Source organism: Sylvia atricapilla, chromosome 2, assembly GCF_009819655.1.
Source record: "Sylvia atricapilla isolate bSylAtr1 chromosome 2, bSylAtr1.pri, whole genome shotgun sequence".
In the NCBI taxonomy this organism is placed as follows: domain Eukaryota; kingdom Metazoa; phylum Chordata; class Aves; order Passeriformes; family Sylviidae; genus Sylvia; species Sylvia atricapilla.
The window spans coordinates 89,428,435-89,450,352 of record NC_089141.1 but is presented as its reverse complement, the minus strand read 5'-3'; the positions used below and the strand labels follow the sequence as shown (position 1 = coordinate 89,450,352).

General features: G+C 38.7%; 1 protein-coding gene across 3 annotated transcripts in view; it reads right to left on the bottom strand.

Annotated features, from left to right (window-relative positions):
* Positions 1-21,918, bottom strand: part of GRTP1 (growth hormone regulated TBC protein 1) — a 36,039-nt gene that overhangs the window by 5,515 nt on the left and 8,606 nt on the right. For 2 of the 3 annotated variants that reach the window (XM_066313792.1, XM_066313790.1), the window contains exons 3-5: positions 20,788-20,946; positions 13,258-13,382; positions 11,775-11,871 (exon numbers count right to left, since the gene is read on the bottom strand). In XM_066313792.1, coding sequence (XP_066169889.1) covers positions 11,775-11,871; positions 13,258-13,382; positions 20,788-20,893 — 328 coding nt within the window. In that variant the 5' untranslated portion in view covers positions 20,894-20,946. The remainder of the gene's footprint in view (positions 1-11,774; positions 11,872-13,257; positions 13,383-20,787; positions 20,947-21,918) is intronic. The other variant, XM_066313791.1, reaches the window with a different exon arrangement.

The window sequence follows — 21,918 nt, the reverse complement described above, 5'->3', positions numbered from 1 at the left end:
GATTGACGACTGAAGTTAGGTTAAAAGAATCTGCACTCAAGACAGTTTTACATGTTAATAATAATTGAAAGAGAGTTAACATTATATGTTAATTATAGTTCATGTGGGTATTAATTATAATTATTACACATCATTAATATGTAATTATAATTTTCTATTTATTTTTCCTGTATATATATGTTTATACATAAATGTATGTATGTAAAATTAGCTCCTCAAATTAGGAAAGCCATATTTCCAAATCCTTCAGAAACATTCCTGGAGGACCTCATATTTGTGCATTAACCACAGATCACTTACAAGGAACACTTTCCACAGTCCACATCTGGTTTCACTAGGGAGAATGATTTTGTAACTTGGTTCAGTGCCTAAGTGCTTGGTAACATTTAACCTACATGGCTCTTATATTCCCTTCTTATTTACCAGGGGTTCCCAGCCATTAAGCCTTCTGGAAATGTCCCCTCAGCAAAACTCCTGCAGCTCTCCCTTGCCACAAATGCTTCACTGTGTGCCATACTTTCCAAATATTTTATAACTGGCTGCTCTGCCCAGAAGTCAAAATATCCTTGTTTGTAACCAAGTCTCCACAAGCCTACCTCTCCCCCACACCACAAAACTGTTTTTCACAAAACACAGCACAGTCAATTATTTTTATTCATCTACCATTGAAACACATTAGCTTTATATTCCTTATGTACCTTATATCTTACAAATTATTTGAAATTTCTAGATTTGCATGATCCACATTTAATTAGGATCTTAATTATTTTTCCCTCTCTCAATAATCTGGCAAAATACTGAGCAGTTGATGACCCAGAACAAACCTGAGTCAGTAACTGCTCCCAATCTGCCACATACTAATTAAAAAGATAGGCTAATTATATTGTGTATCTGTTGATCTAGGTGGTTTATAGGAATGTCCTCTGACAAAATATCATTCCCTTGGAAAAAAACCCACAAAGTCAGGTTGTTTCCTTTTTTCTTCAAATGGTCAAACACCTCTGTGTTTAAGTGATCACACACTACATTGTTTTTCATCACATTTTCTAGAAGGCAACAAGTAAAATATAGTATTATAAATTGTTATTGTATTATTAATTTATTACTAAGTTCCAGAAGAATATTTAGATGAAAATCAAGTTTCTCAATATGCAACTTGGCATTTTCAAGTGCTTTCGTAAACTGATCCAAGGCTTTCTGTACTTTACTCTCAGCTTTCCCTTTGTTCCTTACCCGTGTCCTTTGCCCAGTCTGTTAATCCAAGTATCTGCCTATGGATTCTGGAAGCCTTGCTAAGTTTAGGAGTGCCTGAGAGTGTAACAGAGGGCAATGTGGGCAGCATCCCACATGGAATTCATCCTGCCATGGGCTTCTTCCTCATCAGTGTCCTGACCCTGAACAGCAGTGTAGCCCTGTGGCTCTGTTGGGATCATCAGCTTCTTCCTCCTGGAGTCAAGCAGGAAACAGGAAAAGCCAGCTTCACCAGCTGCCAGCTACTTTATTGCTACTGTACTACACAGGTGACCACATGAAAGGACTTTTTCCCTTGTTCAAAAGGCTTTTTGTTACTCACAAAAGTATGCCTGTGGCATGTAGTCACTGAGATGGACACCTGTCCTGGCAGAGACATTCCTAACACTACATTTCATTGTCTCCCTGTCACAATAGTTAGCATCTCTCTGGATCTTACCAGAATGTCCAGGACTAAGACATAACTGGCTGCTTGTGCTCCAGAACAGTAATAAGATTTGTAGGAAATAAGGATAAAGCTTGTAGAGACTCTATGACCTTGTTCTCTGTTACAAATAGATTAAGAGGTTCCAAAAATAAAAGTTTAAGAAGCAATACTCTTATAGTCTTAAATTATCTCTCAGAGTCAAGAGCTACAGAAGTTAAAAAAAAAAAAAATCCTTCCAGTCTGTTGTGCATGTGTCAGGTTAAATATACATATTCTGAGTGAAACTAAATTAGTGTTACAAAAATACCCAAAACAAGACCTCAGCTCTGCTGCTTATCTTCCAGCATTTCTATTACTTCAAGAGCCTACACAGCCCAGCTGGATGATTTGTCTTGGAGATCCAAACCAACTGGAAAGTTAAAAATTGGCTGGTTGAACTTTTCTCACAATCTACATAATGCAAAGTATTTTATTCACAAGAGTATGTTTATAACGTCCATGAGAACTTGGGGGGATGTGTGTGTAAGAGAGATGATAATGTTCTCCCTCCTCCCATAGTACCAGAAATAGTTCATTATTATACCACCACGCAACATTCAAGAATGCCTCCTTGCTGGAGATACGATTTGCTACCAGACCTCACTGGAATCCAGGAGGGAAATAGAGCAGGCCTAAGGGCTGGCAAGAAAATTCAGAGGTTTCCATGAACAGAATTTAATGAAAAACACTCAGTTCTACATTTCCTACATTTCAAGTCAAACCCAAAACAGATTCCATAATGTGCATTTGTAGGGGGAAAAAAATAAACATTTAAAACATACGAGCTTTTGTGTCTTCTAAGTATCTACATCACGAGCCTTACATTAAAAGCTGGACAACCTGTATTTGGGAAGAAATCAGAAAGCCACAACAAGAAAAGGAGGAAATCCAGGAGTACTGCCAATTCTTTTTTGCAGTATCTGGCCAGAGTGATATCCTGCAGATATGAGGTTAAATGGCAAGCTAAAATCTCTGAACCATGTTATTTTTAAAATACAAGTTCCTAATTTTCCAGGGAACAGAAAAAAAAGCTAACAAACCAAGTAACCCAAAACAGGCTCAAGCTATATTTTATCTCTTCCTTCAGACTAAACTGACTGAGAACTTCTGTCCCGGGGTACTGAGCTTACACCACAACCAGCATTAGCGGTATAATTCACAACTGAACATTAGTATTAGGAAAACATAGGGAAACCAAATTTATTTTGGATGGCAAAACTATATCAAAGGATCTATAAAATGCTCTCATTCCCATTTCTTATTGATTGATACTCTACAAAATTTAGAGTAATGTATCTTGAAAAATTACTTACTAATAATACACTTTTCCAGCAAGCACAAAAAGGCAGTGTTTGTTTCTGCATAATGCCACCTGCCTGTATTCATCTTTTGCTTCGGGTCCCAAACTTGGAAAACAGATCCCAGGGAGCTGAAAGAGCCTTTGGTTTCCCATCTGCATTTCACAGAGCACAGTGGGATTCTGAGCAGATGTAGTAGCTACCTGCCATTTGGATACTGAAGAAGGATGCTTGTTAATTAGAAAGACAATGGAAAGGCAGGCAGAGATGTCATCCTTCCAGACTTACAGAAAAGGCAGAGATGAAATACAAAGAAATCAAGACTTCACGTGTAACCCTTCAGAGAAACAAACTGAAGTTTATCAGCATGCTGGAAGACACAAATGCAACTTTCAGACAGTCTAGTTACAGACAACGAAACTTGTTATGTTAATTATTTATTTACGTACCAGCTCTGTTATGTGCTGCTCAGTAGAGACATTTGCATCGTTTAAAACTAGTCCAGTTTAAAGTTATAAATACCAAACCACTCTCATATAGCTTAGATAACTGAGCAAAATACTGTTGGCCAGCTCTCCTCTCTCCCCTCTTCCTGTCAGCTACCATTGGAATGGCTAGGTTTGTTTGTCCATAGTTTTTTCACAGTATCACTGAGCTGAAAGACACCAACAGACACTGCACACACACAGTATTCCCCACTCAGTTTCCAAATAGCCTGGCCTGACTCCCGTCAGTGCACTCCATGAGTTGTGCCTGTCTAAAGAGTTGCATGCTTTGGAGAAGTCTGCAGCTTATGGGGCTGAGGATGGTCCCAGGAGCCAAAACCCTTTGACAGACTTTTATCACCAATTTCCTCAAACTGAAAGGAAATTCAAGAACAAACATTGAAAACTACAACTGCTTATCATGCCTGTTGAGGAAACAAACTTTAAAAAAAATAGCTTACAACTGTATAATGACTCTTAATGACTGATGACTTCAGCTGAATAAGGATTCCTGGATCTGTGTTTTTAACTCCTCCACAGGATTAGGAAGAATAGGTATTTTATCAGTTGACCACACTGACAAGATTATTTTTAACACTTCAGCACAAAACACAGCAGTGATATCCTTTCATGCTTAAGAACCCCACTGTTACATTTTCATCAGCTCTTCCCAAGAATGCTGCAGTCACAACATGAGGCCACTGAGCACATTACTTGAGACTGGACCGAAGCACCATGAAACAGAGCTGGACCAACACATACAGTTCTAGTCTGCACTGAAAGAAGGAAACCAATTTAACACTTTGGTCTGAACAGAAGGGGAATGAAAGCCACAATCCTTTTACTTCAAGCTTGAAGAAGCTAACAAAAGAATTAATTTTATTCTTGAAGCAACAGGTTTTAAAACTGTAAGAGGAACGAGAGTTTTCCACTAGCCATAAACTAGTGGACAGCTTATTAAAGCACTTCAGTCTTCTGAACATGAATACATGAAATGCAACCAAGGCTGCATTTTCCAAGCATCTCTCTCAAACTAAACATTGATTTCTTGTACATTTAGGTAGACAAAAGTTACCACTGTAAATCATTTTATTAATTTAATTTCCTTTACTTCCAAAGTGCATCTCCTTACTCCAACACATTCTTTATGTTGCCACCTATGCTGCATATACATTATACTATATTTTGAAACAGTATCAAAGCCTGCTGTCAGTGCTTCTTTCTACTATGACATATTTAAAAAAACCCAACACTTAATATTGAGCTGAACTTTTGAAAAAAAACCCTCAATTTTGCAGTATCTTAAATTGCAAATACAATAAATTCAGAGTAAACATATCTTAGTTCAGAAAAAGCCAAAGCAATCCTTGGATATATTCACTACTGAAGAGAGGGTATATCATCTCTGATTATGACATTAGCAAAACTGAGCTTAGAAAACTGCACCCAGCTCTGATATTTACAAATCAAACAGAATGTTGAAGAACTGGAAAGGACATGGGAAAAAAGGTTATAAACACTACTTAGAAGAACTGAGTTCTGTAAGTAACGTCTTTATTTGTAGCATTTATGCAAGAAAATTGAAAAGCAAAGTTAGCCACTTCATAGAGAAAACACACCAGGCATTGTGGGCTTTTCAATATAATAGGACAAGCTTGTCCTATTATATATACAGCAAGTGTTTTTAATAAGACTGATCTGCAGTTTGAATATACTACTAGCAGGGGTGACAGGGTTGCTCTTTCAAACTAAGTCTGGGACCTCTCAGATATCCTGACCTGGCCTTGAACACTTCCAGGGATCTGACACCCACATATTCTCTGGCCAGCCTGTTCCACTGCCTCACTACCCTCTGAGTAAAGAATTTCCTCCTGACATCTAATCTAAGTGTCCTCTATTTTAATTTAAAACCGTTCCCCCTTGTCCTATCACTATTTGCTCCTGTAAGAAGTTGCTCTCCACCTTTTTTTAAAGCTCTCTTTAAGTACTGAAAAGCCACAATGGGAAGAATTCCTACTATTTCCTCTCCTGGCTTTTTGTATGTAAAGTTAGATTTCTAGTTTTGAGTCTTGGTATTTAATGCACAGATAACTTCAAGCATATTAATACATTTTATGGGGATTTACAAGTTAAAATACAAAACCATTTACTGGGATCTGCTTTGAGCATGTAAAACCCATCATACATTTGTCAGCTGATATGTTATGCTTCTTACTGTCAAAGTGACATATTCAGGAAGGTTCATTTATTAAAATTGTAACTGAACATACAGAGTCCTGGCTGACCTTCAGAAAGTAACAAAAAACCAAAAAAGCTGCTGTGGCTTTGCTGCATTAATTCCTCAGGTAGAACAGCACAGTCTCCTTAGCATGGAGATGGCTCTGTCAAAAGTATAGTTTCAATACCACATGTGTACATGAGTGCCTTCACAACTCAAGCCATTAGCTAAAACTAAAGAAAAGTAAAAAAAGAAAATAGAACATCCTTCCAACATGGCTACTCTAATAAAATATAAAGCACATGGTAAGTAAGCCTTGTGCTGCATACAAAGACTTGACCACTAATGGGCTCTTCCATGTCAAAAAGCGCCTGTGACCTCTTCTCCCAAACCTACACTTCTGTGTTTATGCCACTCTACCTACCTTCCTCCTTTGCATGCAGTCAGGGAATTCTACCTCTGACCAGTCCTAGCTGAATTAAGATTACATTTGGCAAGTCATTTAGCTGACAGCTTTTGAAAAGGACGAAAGTTTGATTTACTGGGTAGATAAACAAGCAAACAGCACTGTCTGCTGCAGTCCACTGCCAAAGGCTGCAGTCCCACACAGAGTAGTACCATGGATGGCCTACTGAAGATACTTAAAGTTCAACATAATCAAATTGTACCAACAGAAGGCTTCCTTGTCAGAATGAAGGATGCATTCTTGTCTTTCTTGGTGGAATAGGTCCTGGAACACAACATCCTTCAGTGCTTTTAAACACTATGGGTACTTTTACTGCACGTTTCCTTACAAAAGTAAGGCTGACAACATAGATATTCTTGTCACATACAGCAAACTTCCGTTCCACATAAAACTGTAAGAGTTCTACCCAGCCACCTAAAACACACCTACAAAATAATGAGATTGTTCTTTTATTGATGAGGTCTGCAACTGGGTAGGAGGGAGATATGATAAAGAAAGTAAATAAATAATTTGAAATGTATAAATACCTGTTTAATTTTAAACAAAAAAAAAATCAGTTGCTTATTTCCTGCTTGCTCAAGTCTCACAAATGTCCTAGCAGTTCAGATTTGTAAGTAATGAGGATTTCAGGCTTACCATGGTTTCTAAATACAGGCACATGACTCCTTCACTCCACCTTCAGCTTAACAGGACACTGCATGCTTAATTCCTAGGTATATTCAACTGACCTCTAATGCTCAAACATTAATGCTTTCACTGTGGCTGGGAGTTAACCGTAGAACATGATGGAGTCCCCTATTTCAAAACTCTTAATTGTTCAGCTGACCAGCAAAATGCTCCTGTCTCCGAGTACCAGATGTGATGTTGAAGGCCACAGGGCAACACCACTATGGCTTCAAATGCAATCACAGAGGAATCCCATGGATGAGTGAGAATCCTGCCAACTGAAGACTTGTAGCTGAGTGCTGCCAGAGAAAGAAGATAAAGAAGCAGCCCAGAACTGATCAATCTGCTGAAAATTTCTGGGTTGATGGTGCTATAAAAAAAGCTCAGTTGTCAAAAATTGCTTTGCAAACATGGTGTTATGCATGTCACACACAGCCTTGAAAGAAGCTTTCCACACCAGAAGCACATGCCTGAGGAGCTCAAGTCTTCTCTCTGAAAGGAAATGCTTTTTATCACAACAGTCCCCATTTCAGGCTGCAAATTCAGCTCAATTTAGGTCTAGCAGTGTTTTTTACCTGCACAGCTAAATAGGAATGCTTCCTGTGAAGAGTTCTGCAAGAGTGAAAAGATGCAGCTGCCAAGCCATTTCTGCATTCAGAGGTTCCCTGGCAATACCCAATTAAGGTATTTAAATAAATTCAGCCACAAGAAAAAAATAAATACAGGCTCAACTGCAATTAAAAGCAAACAGTCTAAATAGAAATACTTCACAGATTAGTAGAGCCTTCTGCATTTCCCAAATGATCCTTCCCTCCAAACCTGGAAGTCTGTATGACGGGACTCCAAAGACTGTTATAACATGAATCACTCAAAAGAGAAGGATATTCAAGAGTTTGATATGTAGCTATGGTGCCATGCAGTTCAAATATTCACGTCTCTTACCAGGCCTAATCTCTTGAGCAACCTGTGAGTCTTGGGCTGATACAATTGCAAGCCAGAGAGCTGAACAAACATGGGAGATATCTGTTATCTCAGCATGCAGCCACTTCCCTTAACCAGCAGTCACTACACTGCACACCAAAGTGGCACCTTGCTTTGCACCTTGCGTGCTTGCAGCTAATGCCAGTTATTTCAGTGCAGTCTACTACTTTGGTGACTATTTTGTCATTCAAAACTCTGCTCCTTTAATTTTTTATAAACAACCAGGCAGTACACATGGGTAAAAAAATTTTAGAAGAAGCTGCTAAAAAGTAACAAGATTGAAGGACGATTGTTAGGTGTAGCATTCTTCAAGAATCAGTCTTATTTAAGATTTTTATTAAGAACTCAGGAGAAAAAAGAAAAGGCTGGTATTTATTGGCAACCCTAACTTAAGAGATACTGACCTGTGTCAATACACAAAGCACGACAAAGTAACATTGGAAAAACTGGAGTAAGAGGCATGATTACATTTAAAATTATGAGAATGTGCAAATAAAGTTCAGCAAAAAGGTGTTACGAATTCCTAAATACTGTGGAAAAAACATCTGTTGACCATGAGAGAGAAGGAACAGCACATGCATTATGATGGAGATCACAAATCAAAACCAGAGAGTGCCACTAGGGAAAAAAGGCAAGGGAAATCCTATAGCATTTCTCTCTTAAGCAAAACACTTTCCACTGTGAAAAGAGCCACTGCACAAGGCACTAGCTGATTCTTCACTGGAAAATAAAAGTGTGCCATTGTGATCAGGTTTAAAAAAAAAAATATCAATTCAAACTGGAACTAGCACACAGAATAATTATTAGGCTACAACAGGAACAGAGAAAAGTTTCATCCAAGAGTTTGATTGAAAAAACAGCTGTACAAAAAAAACCTCCAAAATTAATTGATTGCATCCTACAAATATGTGAGAAGTAAGCACAAGAGAGAGAGGGATTTTTCTCACCCCCAAAAGTCTAGTTAGCATATAGGTTGATATACACCATTGCTTCTAGACCAAGAACTACTGCAGGTGGGAGGGGGGATTATTCTTCAATATATATCAGCAAAACTGTCGTGCTAAAGTGAGACCCAATTGTTGAGTATTCTTCTCATAAGCTCGCCATTTAATCACAAATATGTAAAATATGAAAAGTATACTCCTTTCCATACATACTGAGGTACCACAGTTAAAAGGTCCTACCTACCCAATGCTTTCTAAAGCAATCTCCCCACTCTTTCCTTAACAAAACTTCTCAACAAGAATCAGACTGATGAACAGAACAGTAATATCAGAGCTATGCTGAGTACAAACTGCAGGCATATCCATGCTGACCCTGAACTGAATCTATACTGCTTCTTGTGGGCAATGCTGTCTGCTCCAGCCATCTGTCTGAATGAGCCTGGGAATAAAAAAAACTTGGTAACACCCTAAACTTCAGTTAAACAAATAATTCTCTTCCCCCTTGCTGTGTTTAAATGATAATCCCTCCAAATCCCTGGCTGAGCAGCTGACAGACAACAGGCAGAAATGCATGGGCTTGCCCTCAGCAGAAGCAGGAACTTTCTGGCCTCACCCAGCTGTGCCCAGCAGTGCTATGTTCAGCCAAATGAAAGGCATGCACACAGGTCCTTTTACCAATCAACCAAAGCCTAATTTACTGGCTCTCTTCCAGCTGCGCTATCTCCATTTGGATGTAACAGAACAACTCGGCCAGAAAACCTTTACTGATGGAGTCCCATTTTCTGTAACCTCCCCAGAACGTTCCCATCTGTCACACCATACATTTTTCAGTCAATGACATTGATCTGTGGCTGGCTTAGTTCATCTGTTGACCAAGAAAACCACTGTCAGCATCATGATTGTAGAGTAGCTGTTTAATGTAATTAAACAAGTGTGGGCAGGGGAGGAAGCACCCACAGGGACACTGCAGAGGGCAGAGAATGGATTTCTAAATTGTCCGAAAGCACCTCTGATTTAACTGGCAGTGACAGGACACACTTGAAAATGAGGACATGACCTGGAGGCATATTTGCTGCAATGACAGGGGGAAAACATTTGTATTATAATGCAAACAAATCAAGAAAACCAAATCAGCCACCAAATTAATGGGGAAACGCTAGCTAATCAAACTGTTTGTATCCAACAAAACTGATTCCTAGTCTTCCCTCTGAAGACCTGGAAAACACTCAAGATCCACAAGATCTTGAGAGGTACAGTGCTTCTCTGCTTCCCTAACAAATAATTATAGGGCTTAAAACTGAAATGTGCAATAACTTGCACTGTTAACAGAAAGGCAGTAATTATTTACCTGAGTCAGTTGCTTTATGAATATGGTCTGTCTGAGTCTCTCACGTATGCACACACAGTGTTTCACTGAAATTATGCCAATTATTTCATCTGTCATGCTTTGACTTTTATAAATATACAAATCAAACTATATAGGAGAGTGGTGGGAATAGAAGGGGTCAAAATATTTTTAAAAATCTAGGGGGGGAAAAAGCATCAGCAACAAGTTTTCTGTCAATAAAGCCTTGTATTATTCAGTACACATATTTATACTATATAGAAGATTCATATTGTCCAGCTAGACTCAGGTTAAAGTCAGTAACAGCAATCTTGTTACAGAAAAGTAAGAATATACCTATAACTGAATATACACCTCCTTTATACACAGTAATTGCATTTCATGTTATGAGTTTCTTCTCATCACCAATGCGACCTACGTCAACAGCTAAGAGGGAAAAATAAGAGCAACTTTTGCCACAAGTATCAGTAAAGTGTAGGATATATAAAAACGAAGGTTTTCTGATAAAGTGAATTAGATTCCCTACCAAAACCAACAAGCATAAATTTCTGACTCTACCTCGTTCGCCTCAAATTAAAGTGTGTAAGACTATTGAAAGGATACACAGCCAGAGTTTCCACACATCACTTCACAATAAACCTGCCTTTTCCCGAGTGCCTTATCCCTGACACAGTGATGCCAAAGCAGACATCCACCCATGCCCGGCAGTGGCAGGACCCATGGCAGACAGCAGCCCTGTCTCCTACCTGTTTGCACAGCTTAGAGCTCTCAAGGCTGAACAAAAGCAACAGACAGTTGATTTCTTTAGACTATTTTTACAGCTGGAAAGTAAACTTCAAGGCTGCATAACGTTAAATATTTGCAGACTGATTCAACAACTCATGACATCCCCTGCCTGTCTCTACTCTTTCAGTCTGGAAACAAAGTCCAACCACTGTTTCCACATAAGGAAAATCCAAGTTCCTACATGGTGTATTCAGTGTAAAACAATTTCTTACAGTCACTCAAGAGCATGAAAAGAATCTTTCGGTTATTCTTCTTTATTTCTCAAGGTCTTTCCTTTCTATTCAGTAGGGAATACATGTATTTTTGTTTAATCTTAAACATGAACACAGAGAAGGAAAAGTGAAAGTTTCAATCAACCTTGACGTCCTTGACTAGTACCTAGTTGACAGTGTAATACTGAATGCCACCTCCAACCATCTGAGATAAAAATCTGTGCAAAAGCAAAACTAGGCCAATAAGGAATTAGTCCTCCATTTTCTACTGGTCTTCTAGTGAGATCTTCCACCTACATTAAAGGTGTATCTGTAGTCAGACCTGTGCAATGCTAATAGGAATTCACAGTAAAACCATTCTCTACAATTAAATCCCAAGAAAAAAACATTCCCAAATGCATTTTACAGGAGTAAAAAATATAGCTGTGTTTGGTGTCTGCTTCTGGTTTTAGACTACCTCACATGTGAGGTGAGGTTCAGCTTATACACGGGGCAAAACTGATTGTGTGAACACTACCTGCAAACCCAAACATCCAGACAAGGCAACTCAGAGAGCTACTGAACAGACCAGATGCAGATATTCTCTACAGCTGGAGAAGAATACAAAGATAAAAGCCAAACTTCAATATAGGAATAAAACTATGTTTTTAACATACCAGGCAATATTCTTCCAATAAGAGCATCTAGCAGCCAAAAGGACTCCTCTTCATTCTTTGTAATAAGAATCAGGTATCCAGCAATGAAGTTCATGCCCTTAAACATAAAGAAGTTTTTGAGATGCATACACTTATCTTAAGAGTTTCTAGCTTACTTCTTTTGATTAAGGGCTAAATTACTACAGTTCTACAAAATGTGCATATTAAATCAGTTCTAGTAATGAAGGCCACTGGTTTAGTAACCTTCTAAACCTGCACAACAACAGCTAACAAGAATTATTAACAAAGATCAAGGAGAGGAAAATTAAAACAAAAAGCTTAGCAGTCTGTACTTTCAATTTTTCATTTTTTTTAAATTCCAAAGCCCAATCCAACTGAAAGCCCTGATCAGAACTCATACACAGCTATATTAGATGAGCACTACTAATAAAACAAACATGGAAGTCAGCAGTGAGGCTGCAGGAGGAAATATCTGACCCAAAGACACTAAGTAAAATGTTGCAGTTCCAGCAGCTTTTACAACCTGCTTAACTCTTGCACGGGCTGTGTACAAACCATTTTCTTCCATAATATCTCCAGTACTCCACATATATATATAATAGCACAGATTCTGTGAGGAGACCAGACATGCAAAGAATACACACAAAGTTTTTTTAAGTGTTCTTTCATTAAACAGTAAAGGTACCAAAGTATTTTATTAACAATTGGACATGTAGAAGTTATTACGCTTTAGAAGTTTTGTGTTATGTTATGTATAATCACCTCTATATAGAAACCTGACACATTTTGCTCATGACAGTGCCTGCTTCTTTAAGACTCTTAAAGACAGATGCTTTTGTTCTTGACTGTCAGACTATCATGAATCAACTTACCTTCTTTGTGTCCCACAGGAAACTTTACAGTACTTGACACTGACAACAGAAATTTTCTTGAGCTGCCATCAAAGCAGTATGAGGTTGAATTTCAAAGAAATTGTCTTCCTACTTGTTTTATCTATGTTGGGAGATAACCCTAAAGAAATGCTACCAGCTCCCAAGTACATGATGTCCCATTAATGCTGGTCTTTCTGTACTTTGAAAAATGTGACAGTGAAAACAAAAGAAATTGAGATCTCATGATGTCTTGTACATACCAAGGATTGCTCGGGGAAATATTCCAGGGGGAGAGAAAGGCAAGCTTGCTTCCTCTTGCTCAACAAAGCAACTACTCTTCATACAACCATGTGTGATAAGATAGTCATGCTGCAGCTAACAAGTGGAACCAAACTGATCAAGCTGGCTAGAAACAGCCACTGAGAAATTCAGAAGGACATTTAAATTTGCCTGAAGCTATTCATACCCTGCATCCCCTGCCCCTCAACCTCCCTGGGCCAGTTTATAAACAGAAATAGTTTGTGAGTGTGCTTATAAGAACACATATTCAAATGCACAAGAACAGTTACCACGTGAAATGCAGCACTGTTTACAAAACAATGATTACCTACCTGACAGTACCCTACTGATTTATTATGATGCCCATATGCGACCAACACATTGTAGAGTGCATGCTGCAAACACGGATCAGCGGTTTTGCGGAATTTTACATTATCTGGAAATGTTCTGTTCATGTCTAGACAAAAGAGAAAAAAACCAAAATTAAAAGCTGACCCTCATCACTTTCCCAAATAACTTTTATCAGTCTTCTGAAGTGAAACTGAAGCTTCACTATGGTTCACTGAACTGCTTTGGTGGATTAATTTTTAAGAAACAGCTTTACCTCCATTTTGGCTAAAAGTGCAGTTGCATTCAAGGATAATCTACTCCTAGAAAGAATAAACCTATTAGTGTACAGAAACCAATTTCAAGCAAGCCTAAAGAAATTCTCCTGCAGATTGGATTGGACTCTCTCCATGTCTAACTGCAAAGGCTTAAATGAAAGCAAACCAGGTATTTAGATTGATAGACACGAGATATGCCAAATGTATCAAGTCAAGTGGCATGAAATGGATTGTGCCTCTGCAAACCACATTCTTATAACAAGTCAGAACTTTCAATTTACTTATTCAGTGAACTTCTACCAAACAGTAGCAGCCAAAAAACCCCAGACCTGTTCCTGCAGCTGTCAACTTCCACTTAAAAATCACTTTTTAAAATTTAACTTTTTCCATTATGTGATCAAGAGAAGAGTTCTCTTCACTGCTGCAAGATCATTGAGAATGGGAGTGATTGCTGATATCCAAGCAGCAGAGCACATTCCCCCGTGCTTCAAGCTCAATGCTTAACAAAGTAAGGAGTACGCAATTACTGACATTTCCAACCATTAATTTTTCAGACCAAATGCTAATAGTAGGATTCATCTCTCCTTACAAAGGACAAATTAGACAAGCAAGTTTGAGCTAGTCACCCCAAAATAGCCCTTAGTTGTTGGAAAGAAACAGGCAGAGTTAATTTTTGGTCTGCTTCACTCCATAAAGAGAGAACCTAAGGTCACATGCACAGACTTGTGCATCTGATCTTTAAACAGAATTTTTCTCTCCAACTTAAAAGTCTAAAAGTAACTTAATAGATTTTCAAAACCCAAGAGCTGTTCATAAAATATGAGTAGCTATTTGGCTTATATTTAACAACAACAAATTGGGTCAAAGTTATAAACAAACTTCAGCAACAGCACCTCTGTACAGATCTTCATGTCCTAAGAATTATCACATTTTATCAGCCTTTTCCAGCATAAAGGAAAAAGTCTGTTACAGTTTTGACACAATGTTCAGCTGTAAGCAACCAAAGGAAGAAAGCTCCCCAAAATCATAAGCAGTGTAGTGGAAGTCACATGCATGAAGAAGTTATCACACTAATTGCTATTTCTTCCTTTTAAAGAGACCAAATCATTTACATGGAAAATATTTCACACTTCACTTCTTATGTGAATGAGAAGAAAAACAAAGAAAAAGACAATTTTTGAGAGGACTCGAACAACAGGCAGTTACAGGATAAATAAATTTCTTTTGTTTCTTCTTGGTAGGAAGATTATGCAGCATAGTATTTGCATAATAAAAAATTATTCTTTACTAAAGCATATGCTGAATGTTATAGAAAAGATAAATGCTGCATTTTAGCCATGGCTCTTCTCCTCAGCTATGCAGAGAAAGAGTGAGAGGAGAGTAAGAAAAGTTCATCATATACAAAGCATGGACTACTCAAACTGAACTCATCTGTAATTTCACAACCTGAAATTGAGATAATCAACTGCAACTTGTTTTCTGATTGCAGAGCATGTTTTTCTCACAAGGACTGGGGAAAGGATTTAAAACTTTCCTTTATATTTAGTAACAGTATTTTAGTTTAGGGCAAGTGGATGGAGAGAAAAAACAAGATACAAAAGCCAAAAGGCTTTACCCTTAATAGAAGATACAGAGCATGGTCTCACAGGATTACTTGTGCCAGATTACTACTTTGAGCACAAGAGCAGAGAGTCCCATTCCCTCTCCATCCTGCCCTTTCTGCTCCATTTGCATGCCTTCCTTCTTCCTCCAGTTCTGAGGCTCCTTGGACTCAAGGTGAGGGAACTCAACCCACTCCACAGGCACACATGAGCCAGTATGCTACAAGATGAGGGTCAGAGATGACTTGAGGCAACTGACAGGAGCAGGCAAGGGCTCTTCATTTGGCTCCACCACTCACATCTACTTTAATACATCTGTTCCAGGGGAAACATCCAAACACCTCCTTCTCATGCTCTACACAGCGTACCCTCTGACCTACTGTCCACTGATCTGCTTTGCTCATAATAGACATTACCGGCCAAAAGAACACAGCCTCAAACCAGTCCAGTTTTGCGGAAAAAGAAAATCAGGGTTCTTTTCAAGCAGCAAAATGAACATTAGAATCTTACAGTTCTAGATAAATCCCCAAACTATGACATTCTTGTCATTATGTGCAGATCTGCTGCTTATAAATAAACTAGGTATGGAAGCACAGAACCAGTAAGAAGGTCACAATGAAAAGACTAGCTACTCTTTTGTAGTAAATTCAGATTAAATCCCAATAGCAATTTTTTTTAACAGTCTTTCAGTTCTCTGAGTTGGCAGTTTTATGCTGCTATGAAACAAAACCAACCACCAGCTTTCCTGCTGATTTATCACTGTGCAGCAACCATGAGACCACGGGCTTCTTTCTTCCCTCTCACGGGTCGGCAGTATTTCTACCTCATTCAGTAACACAAACAAGCAGAACACATTAACCTCAGTTTATAAAACAGATGTCTATTTTGGTACCAAGATCCAGAGTCATTGATGCTATTTCTGGTGCAAAGAGATTTGAAAGTGCAGCCCAGGAAATCAGTGTTTTTGAAACCAGTCTCCTGCTTTACCTACTTAGGGTACTTCAAAAGTCAGGCCTCTACAAAGCTCCCAAGCCTTCTTCACCTTGGTATCTCATCCTTCCTTTTTGTCCTGATTCCAGCCAGGACAGAGTTAATTTCTGCAGTAGTAGGGAGGGGGTGTGGCTATAGAGCCTGGAGGCTGTTCTACACCACCTCATCATTACCAGGGGCCTGGGAAAGGGACAGTCTCCGAGGGAGAAGGGGTCCCAACCAGTTGAGAAAAGTGGTGGAAGGAGCCACCTGGTATTGTCTATTATAATTTCTTTTCTTTCTGTGCGAATTGTTTCGTGTATCTTTTGTTATTAATATTGCTGTTACTGTTCATTTTTGTATCTCATTGCTGTTTCCAGTAAATAGTTCTTATCTCAATCCATGATCTTTGCCTTTGGTCCCTCCAGCTGGAGGTGCAGAGAGGAACCGGGCGCATGGTTTTCATGGGAGTGCTAAATTGAAGAATACATTTCCTAAACCATGGCACTTCTACTTTCATATCCAGGTGCTTCCCACTCCAAAACACAGGTGGTCAGTAAATTACACAACTATTTTTATAACTAACATATTCCACTCCACTTATGGTAATTTCACTGCCACTGCTACATCTGTGATGTGCATCTGCTCTGAAGAGCTTCCAGGCAGGTTTTTGTTTGTTTGTTTTTAACACAGTAGAGAACAGAGCAAAAATTCACTTGAACTGCCAACTACAAGCACTCAAAAACTCCACTGCAAATCCAGAATAATGAGGTTAGGCCATAAATTGCAACTTGTAAAACAATATACTAAAAGGATATTTTGCAGTCATCTTCAAGGTTTTCCCTGCAACACCTGGAACTATAAATTGTTTTGAAGGTTCAGGGGGGTTTGTTTAAGTTAAGGCCAAGTTTTTCATTAACTACAGTCAGAAAAATTTAGCCTCACAACCCCTACTACCAAGTAACAGTTCAAGAGTTTTCAGCAATCAAGAAAGCCAATAGGGTTAGGATTTCCTACAGAAGAACAATATTGCCACTGTATAAATCTGAGAAGCATGTGCATAAATTCCAGTCTCTATCTCCAAAAGATGATACCAGAACTAGAGAAATTACAGAAAAGAGCAGCAACAAGGAAGACCACAGATATAAAATGGCTACCATACATAGCATAAACCCAGGTAGATAAAAGCTCCTTAGTTTAGAGGGAGATGCTTAACAGCATTGAGACAGCACAAATCTGCAAAATCATGAGCATGGTAAACAAAATGAAAAGGAGCAACCAGAAGGGCTTTTGTGATTTTTGCCCATCCAGCATTATTAGGTACAAACATGAAGCATATGTCTTGTCAACTCTCCAAACAGCAGGTAACTGGAGACTAGGAAAAACATTCTGAGGAAGTGTCACTACACACTTTACTGCTCCAGTTCTCCCTTCAGCTGTTATGGTAGACCAAAGACCAGATGAGGCAGCTGTTTGGATATGACCTGACAGGGCTCCTCTGACAGAGAGCCACAAGAGCTGACAATGCTCTTCCCCTTCCTCCTGCATGGTTAAATGCTTTAAATTCACCTGAAAATTCCCAGCTTCCACTCACAGTTTCAGAGAAGCTTCGTAGTGCTCTGACAGCAAAATATTCCCTGTCTCCAGTGAGATGGCAATGACCATTGTTTGAATTACTTCTGAATCCATCATAATCTCAACTAAGATCCTGCAACTATTATCTAGTCCACAGTGAGATCCTTATGCCAGCTGTCACACAGCACAGCTCAGGCTCTGGGACTGACTGATAAGTATCAAATTGTAGGTTTGACAGCACCTACAATTCCCCCTCATGAAATGCAAGAGTGGAAACATAGATTAGCTGCCATGTACATGCCCGAGCACTTCCAGACACAGACACACTTCTGTCTAAAAGTGTGTTTTTTCAATGGAAAGACAGGACACAAGAGCTAAAATTCAGAATGGCCCAGCCTAAGAGGAGCTTATTCCAAGGAAGCTACAACTTAGACTCCAGTCTTTTTGCATCCAGCATGTAGCCTCTGCATTAGAAGGACAGCCACTTTTTATCTTACAACATCATTTGTCCTACTAAACTTTCCTATAATAGGGCATGAAAAACGAAGTGTTGTTGGAATGCATGCCCTTTTAAATGTGTACATAAACTAAGACACAAAAATTTAGACACCTGCATTCTTTAAGCTCTTTTTTAATGGTTAGAGTTAGAAGCCTGTTCTCTCCTACATTTTTCTTAAAAAAAAATGTTTGAACAGCAAATAACCATATAAAACAAAGTAGCAATAAAGCTCATCAGTTTAGAATCAGGAAGTTAAAGGGCAAAAACGGTTAAAGAACAGATTACAGATTTAATTAGCTGAAAGACTTCAGTTGCTATTACTAATGAGATTTTTCTTTAAAGATTAGACCATTTCTTCACAGTCTACCTGCCCTTTTTAATCTGATTATACCACATTAAAGACTTTCTGATATGAAAACTAGTTTCAAACATACATGAAAATTGTTTGCAGCTTCTGGGCACGTGAAAGGAAGAGGACACACTGGCTCTTACACATTCTAAAATGAATTTGAAATAAAGTCTTAGGTTGGCCTTGTCCTCCTGCCCCTCCCCTGGGAAAAAAGAAAAAAGTATGATTGCTGTTCTCTGGTTCATAAACCCCAGCACTGTGCTGGGCTGTAACTCTACAGCTGTGGGAATAAATACCACACAATTGCCTGAAAATCCTGGAAACTGCAAACATGGAAGTGAACAGCACATGATTTCTCATCTTATCTTGCTTTATTATTAAAACCACAGTAATGGGAAAACAACACTTGAAGAAACAAAATTAAAGTCAGGCAACAATTCACACGAAGAGTCCTCAGCTAAAGCCCACTACATAATGTGCACAGTCAACAGGAGCACAAGTTCATTAAACACACTAACCACAAAGTTTACATTCACCTTAAGTACTTTGCTCCTTTCATCCCTCCTATGTCCACATTGGGTCTTCTTTTCTGAAGGAGGAATGTCTGAGGTTTCATTATTTTTTCCCCTCCAATAAAGTCTTCCAAGCCATTCTTCTTTATCTTTCCCCTCACTTGCTCCATGTTAATTTTCTCTTCTGCAGTTTTCCAACCAATGCAGTAGCTCTTCCAAAGCTTTATTTCCTCCATAGTTCACAAACAGATCTTTATCATCTCCCAGTATTTTTCCTCCCTCACAGAAATATTTTTATTTCATTTTAACCTGTGTGGAAAGCCACCTACTGACCCTTCATGTCTTTGTCTAGTACTGGAAAAAAAGTTGATTTCAACTCTCTCTTGCAGCAATTTTACTCCAATTGAATAGTTTGATGCTTCTCCAGACCCTTACCAAGGCAGGCTTTAGAAAGTCATCTTATTAGCCCCCTCTTTATTCATATTCATTGTTCTGAGGAGGATATTAGCCTGCAGATTTCTGGTTAGTGTCCATATTCATAGGAGCATGAAGCTGATGCTGCAAAATACCTCACTAAGGCGTGTAGTCCCAAAAGCCCAAAGTACTGCTGTTGTGGGGAAAGGCAGAGAAGAAACTCTGTATAAACCAAAAGTGTTTGGAGGCTTATCCAGCTTGAATAAGAATCCATAAAGCCCAAACTTAAGTACCTGGGTTTTTGCAAGAGAAAAAGACAACCTGTCTTTCTAACCAAATAACCTCAGCATTGTTCCAGAGCAGAGCCCAACCTCTTGACATTTTAATTGGGCAATTCAGCCAATATCAGCTTCGCCACAAAGGCTCTGCTGTAGCAGGTTTCAGGACAAGTATCAGTTACATCAAACTCCCCCTTGTTTGTCCTCACCTACTGCCTTTTTCCCCAGTGGGCCAGCCTAAGGTTTGGTTGCCCTTATACCCTCCCATCAGTATTGGGCACTGATCAATGTTCACAGAATGCACACATGAAAACAGATTTGTAGAGGAGGGGTGTTTCACCTCCTACATTTCTCCTAGGGATTTACATTTAGTGTTTAATACTTCATGCATCAAGTGGATTCCCCCACCTCTCAGTTTATCAAATTCCTTTTCAAACCAGTTCATACTTCTAACCTCTGTAGCACAGTAACAAGCAGCACAACTCTTCTAAACCTGCAGCATGGCAAATTAGATTCAGTGTCCTTGGTTCTTATGTTACAAGAAACAAACAACAGTTGCTCCTCATTCACCCTCTTTGCACCATTTATAATTCATAAAAACCTATCAACAGCTTTTTCTTATCAGTCTTCTTACTCAATCTGAAATTCTAGCATACTTCACCTGCCTCATATGGGCTTCTGTACACATCTTCAACCAGCCCTGCTGCTTCTCCAGTGTCCTATGGGACAGAATTAGGAGAAACAGACTCAAAGGCAGGTGTCATAGCTCAAAGTTACAACTCTTCAATCACTTAGATGACACTGTAATGTCTTCTAGTTTATTCCTTCTCAAATAATTTCTAATCTTCCTTAAAAGCATTCCTTAATGCTTTTAACCACATGATGAACCTGGAAAGATCTGTGCTGTTAAAGAGCTTATAGTTAATCTAATTTAAGTGTTAATTCAGCACTTAAACCACTACTACAGAAACATTAAGTTTTCCATGACATAACTTGATCTCTAACACTTGAAGACATAGGATGGATAAATACAAACAAACAGCATTATCAAGAGAATAACCTGTTTTGATTGCTTCAAGCAGCTTGGCATTCTGCTCTCCTTCAAGCAGTCTGTGGTAATACCCAGGGTTTTGTTCCATGTTGGCTTGGGCCCCACTCACAATCATCCAGACCAATGCACGGTGTTCATTGGGGATGCCTTTCCTGATATATCTCTTCACTGCAAAATAAAAAGTTTGATTTTGTTTATTCATTTTTAATTTTTTTTAAATCCATCTATATTATTCTTTTTTAAATGAGCAGCCTGAAATTAAGAAGTCATAGGAAAACTCTTGACTGGAGATTGTAATTTCTCTTCTAAGCTACTATTTTAGGATAAGCATTTACTTCTTCGCTACATGGTATATTTTAGATTCAACCCTAAATTCTTGTCACTCAGACTCCACCCTCAGATCTTCAGACTCAGGTTTTCCTCCCTCCTCTCTTCCCTTGTTAGAATTTTTAATCCTTTCCTCTTCTTTTACTTTTCTGGATGGAGATACAAGCAGCAATGCTCCCCCTTGCTCTTTATCCTTTTTCATTCAGAGAAGCACTGACTTGACTTTTCCTACATCACCACTGGCCTCTGACATGATGGCTCTGCCCATTCAGCTCTAATGTCAACAGCCAAATTACCATAACCCTAAGGGTCAGCTTAGCACCTGACCACTGAAATACAGCAGAAACTGAGGAAATTAAATATGTGCCTCCTCTCTAAATGAGCCCCGGAAGAACTGGAGATGTGAGTGAGCAGTAGATGACTTTTTCCTAGAATAACTGTGGAAGTCTTTTCAAATCTCAAGTAGCTCTTATCTCCTGCACCATTTTCATCATAAGGGTGTGCTTCAGGGTTTTTTTTTAAGCAGATGACTCAGTGTAAATAACTATGATGCAAGATTACAGGAAGAAGCATCAGGTTAATGACAATAAAAGCAGCTTCCTCTTGGGAATGGTATAAAAATATTAGTAAGGAGTCAATGCTGCTTATGGGTACATAATTCTAAATCAGCATTACCTTTTCTGACCCAAAAGGACAGCTGAATGTTTAAGATTCTTCGTTTTTGGGGAAGAAGAAAATGACAAATAAAACAAACATTTCATACTAAATGAATCATGCTGTATCAATAAAAGCATCAACGTGTCCTCTCTAAAT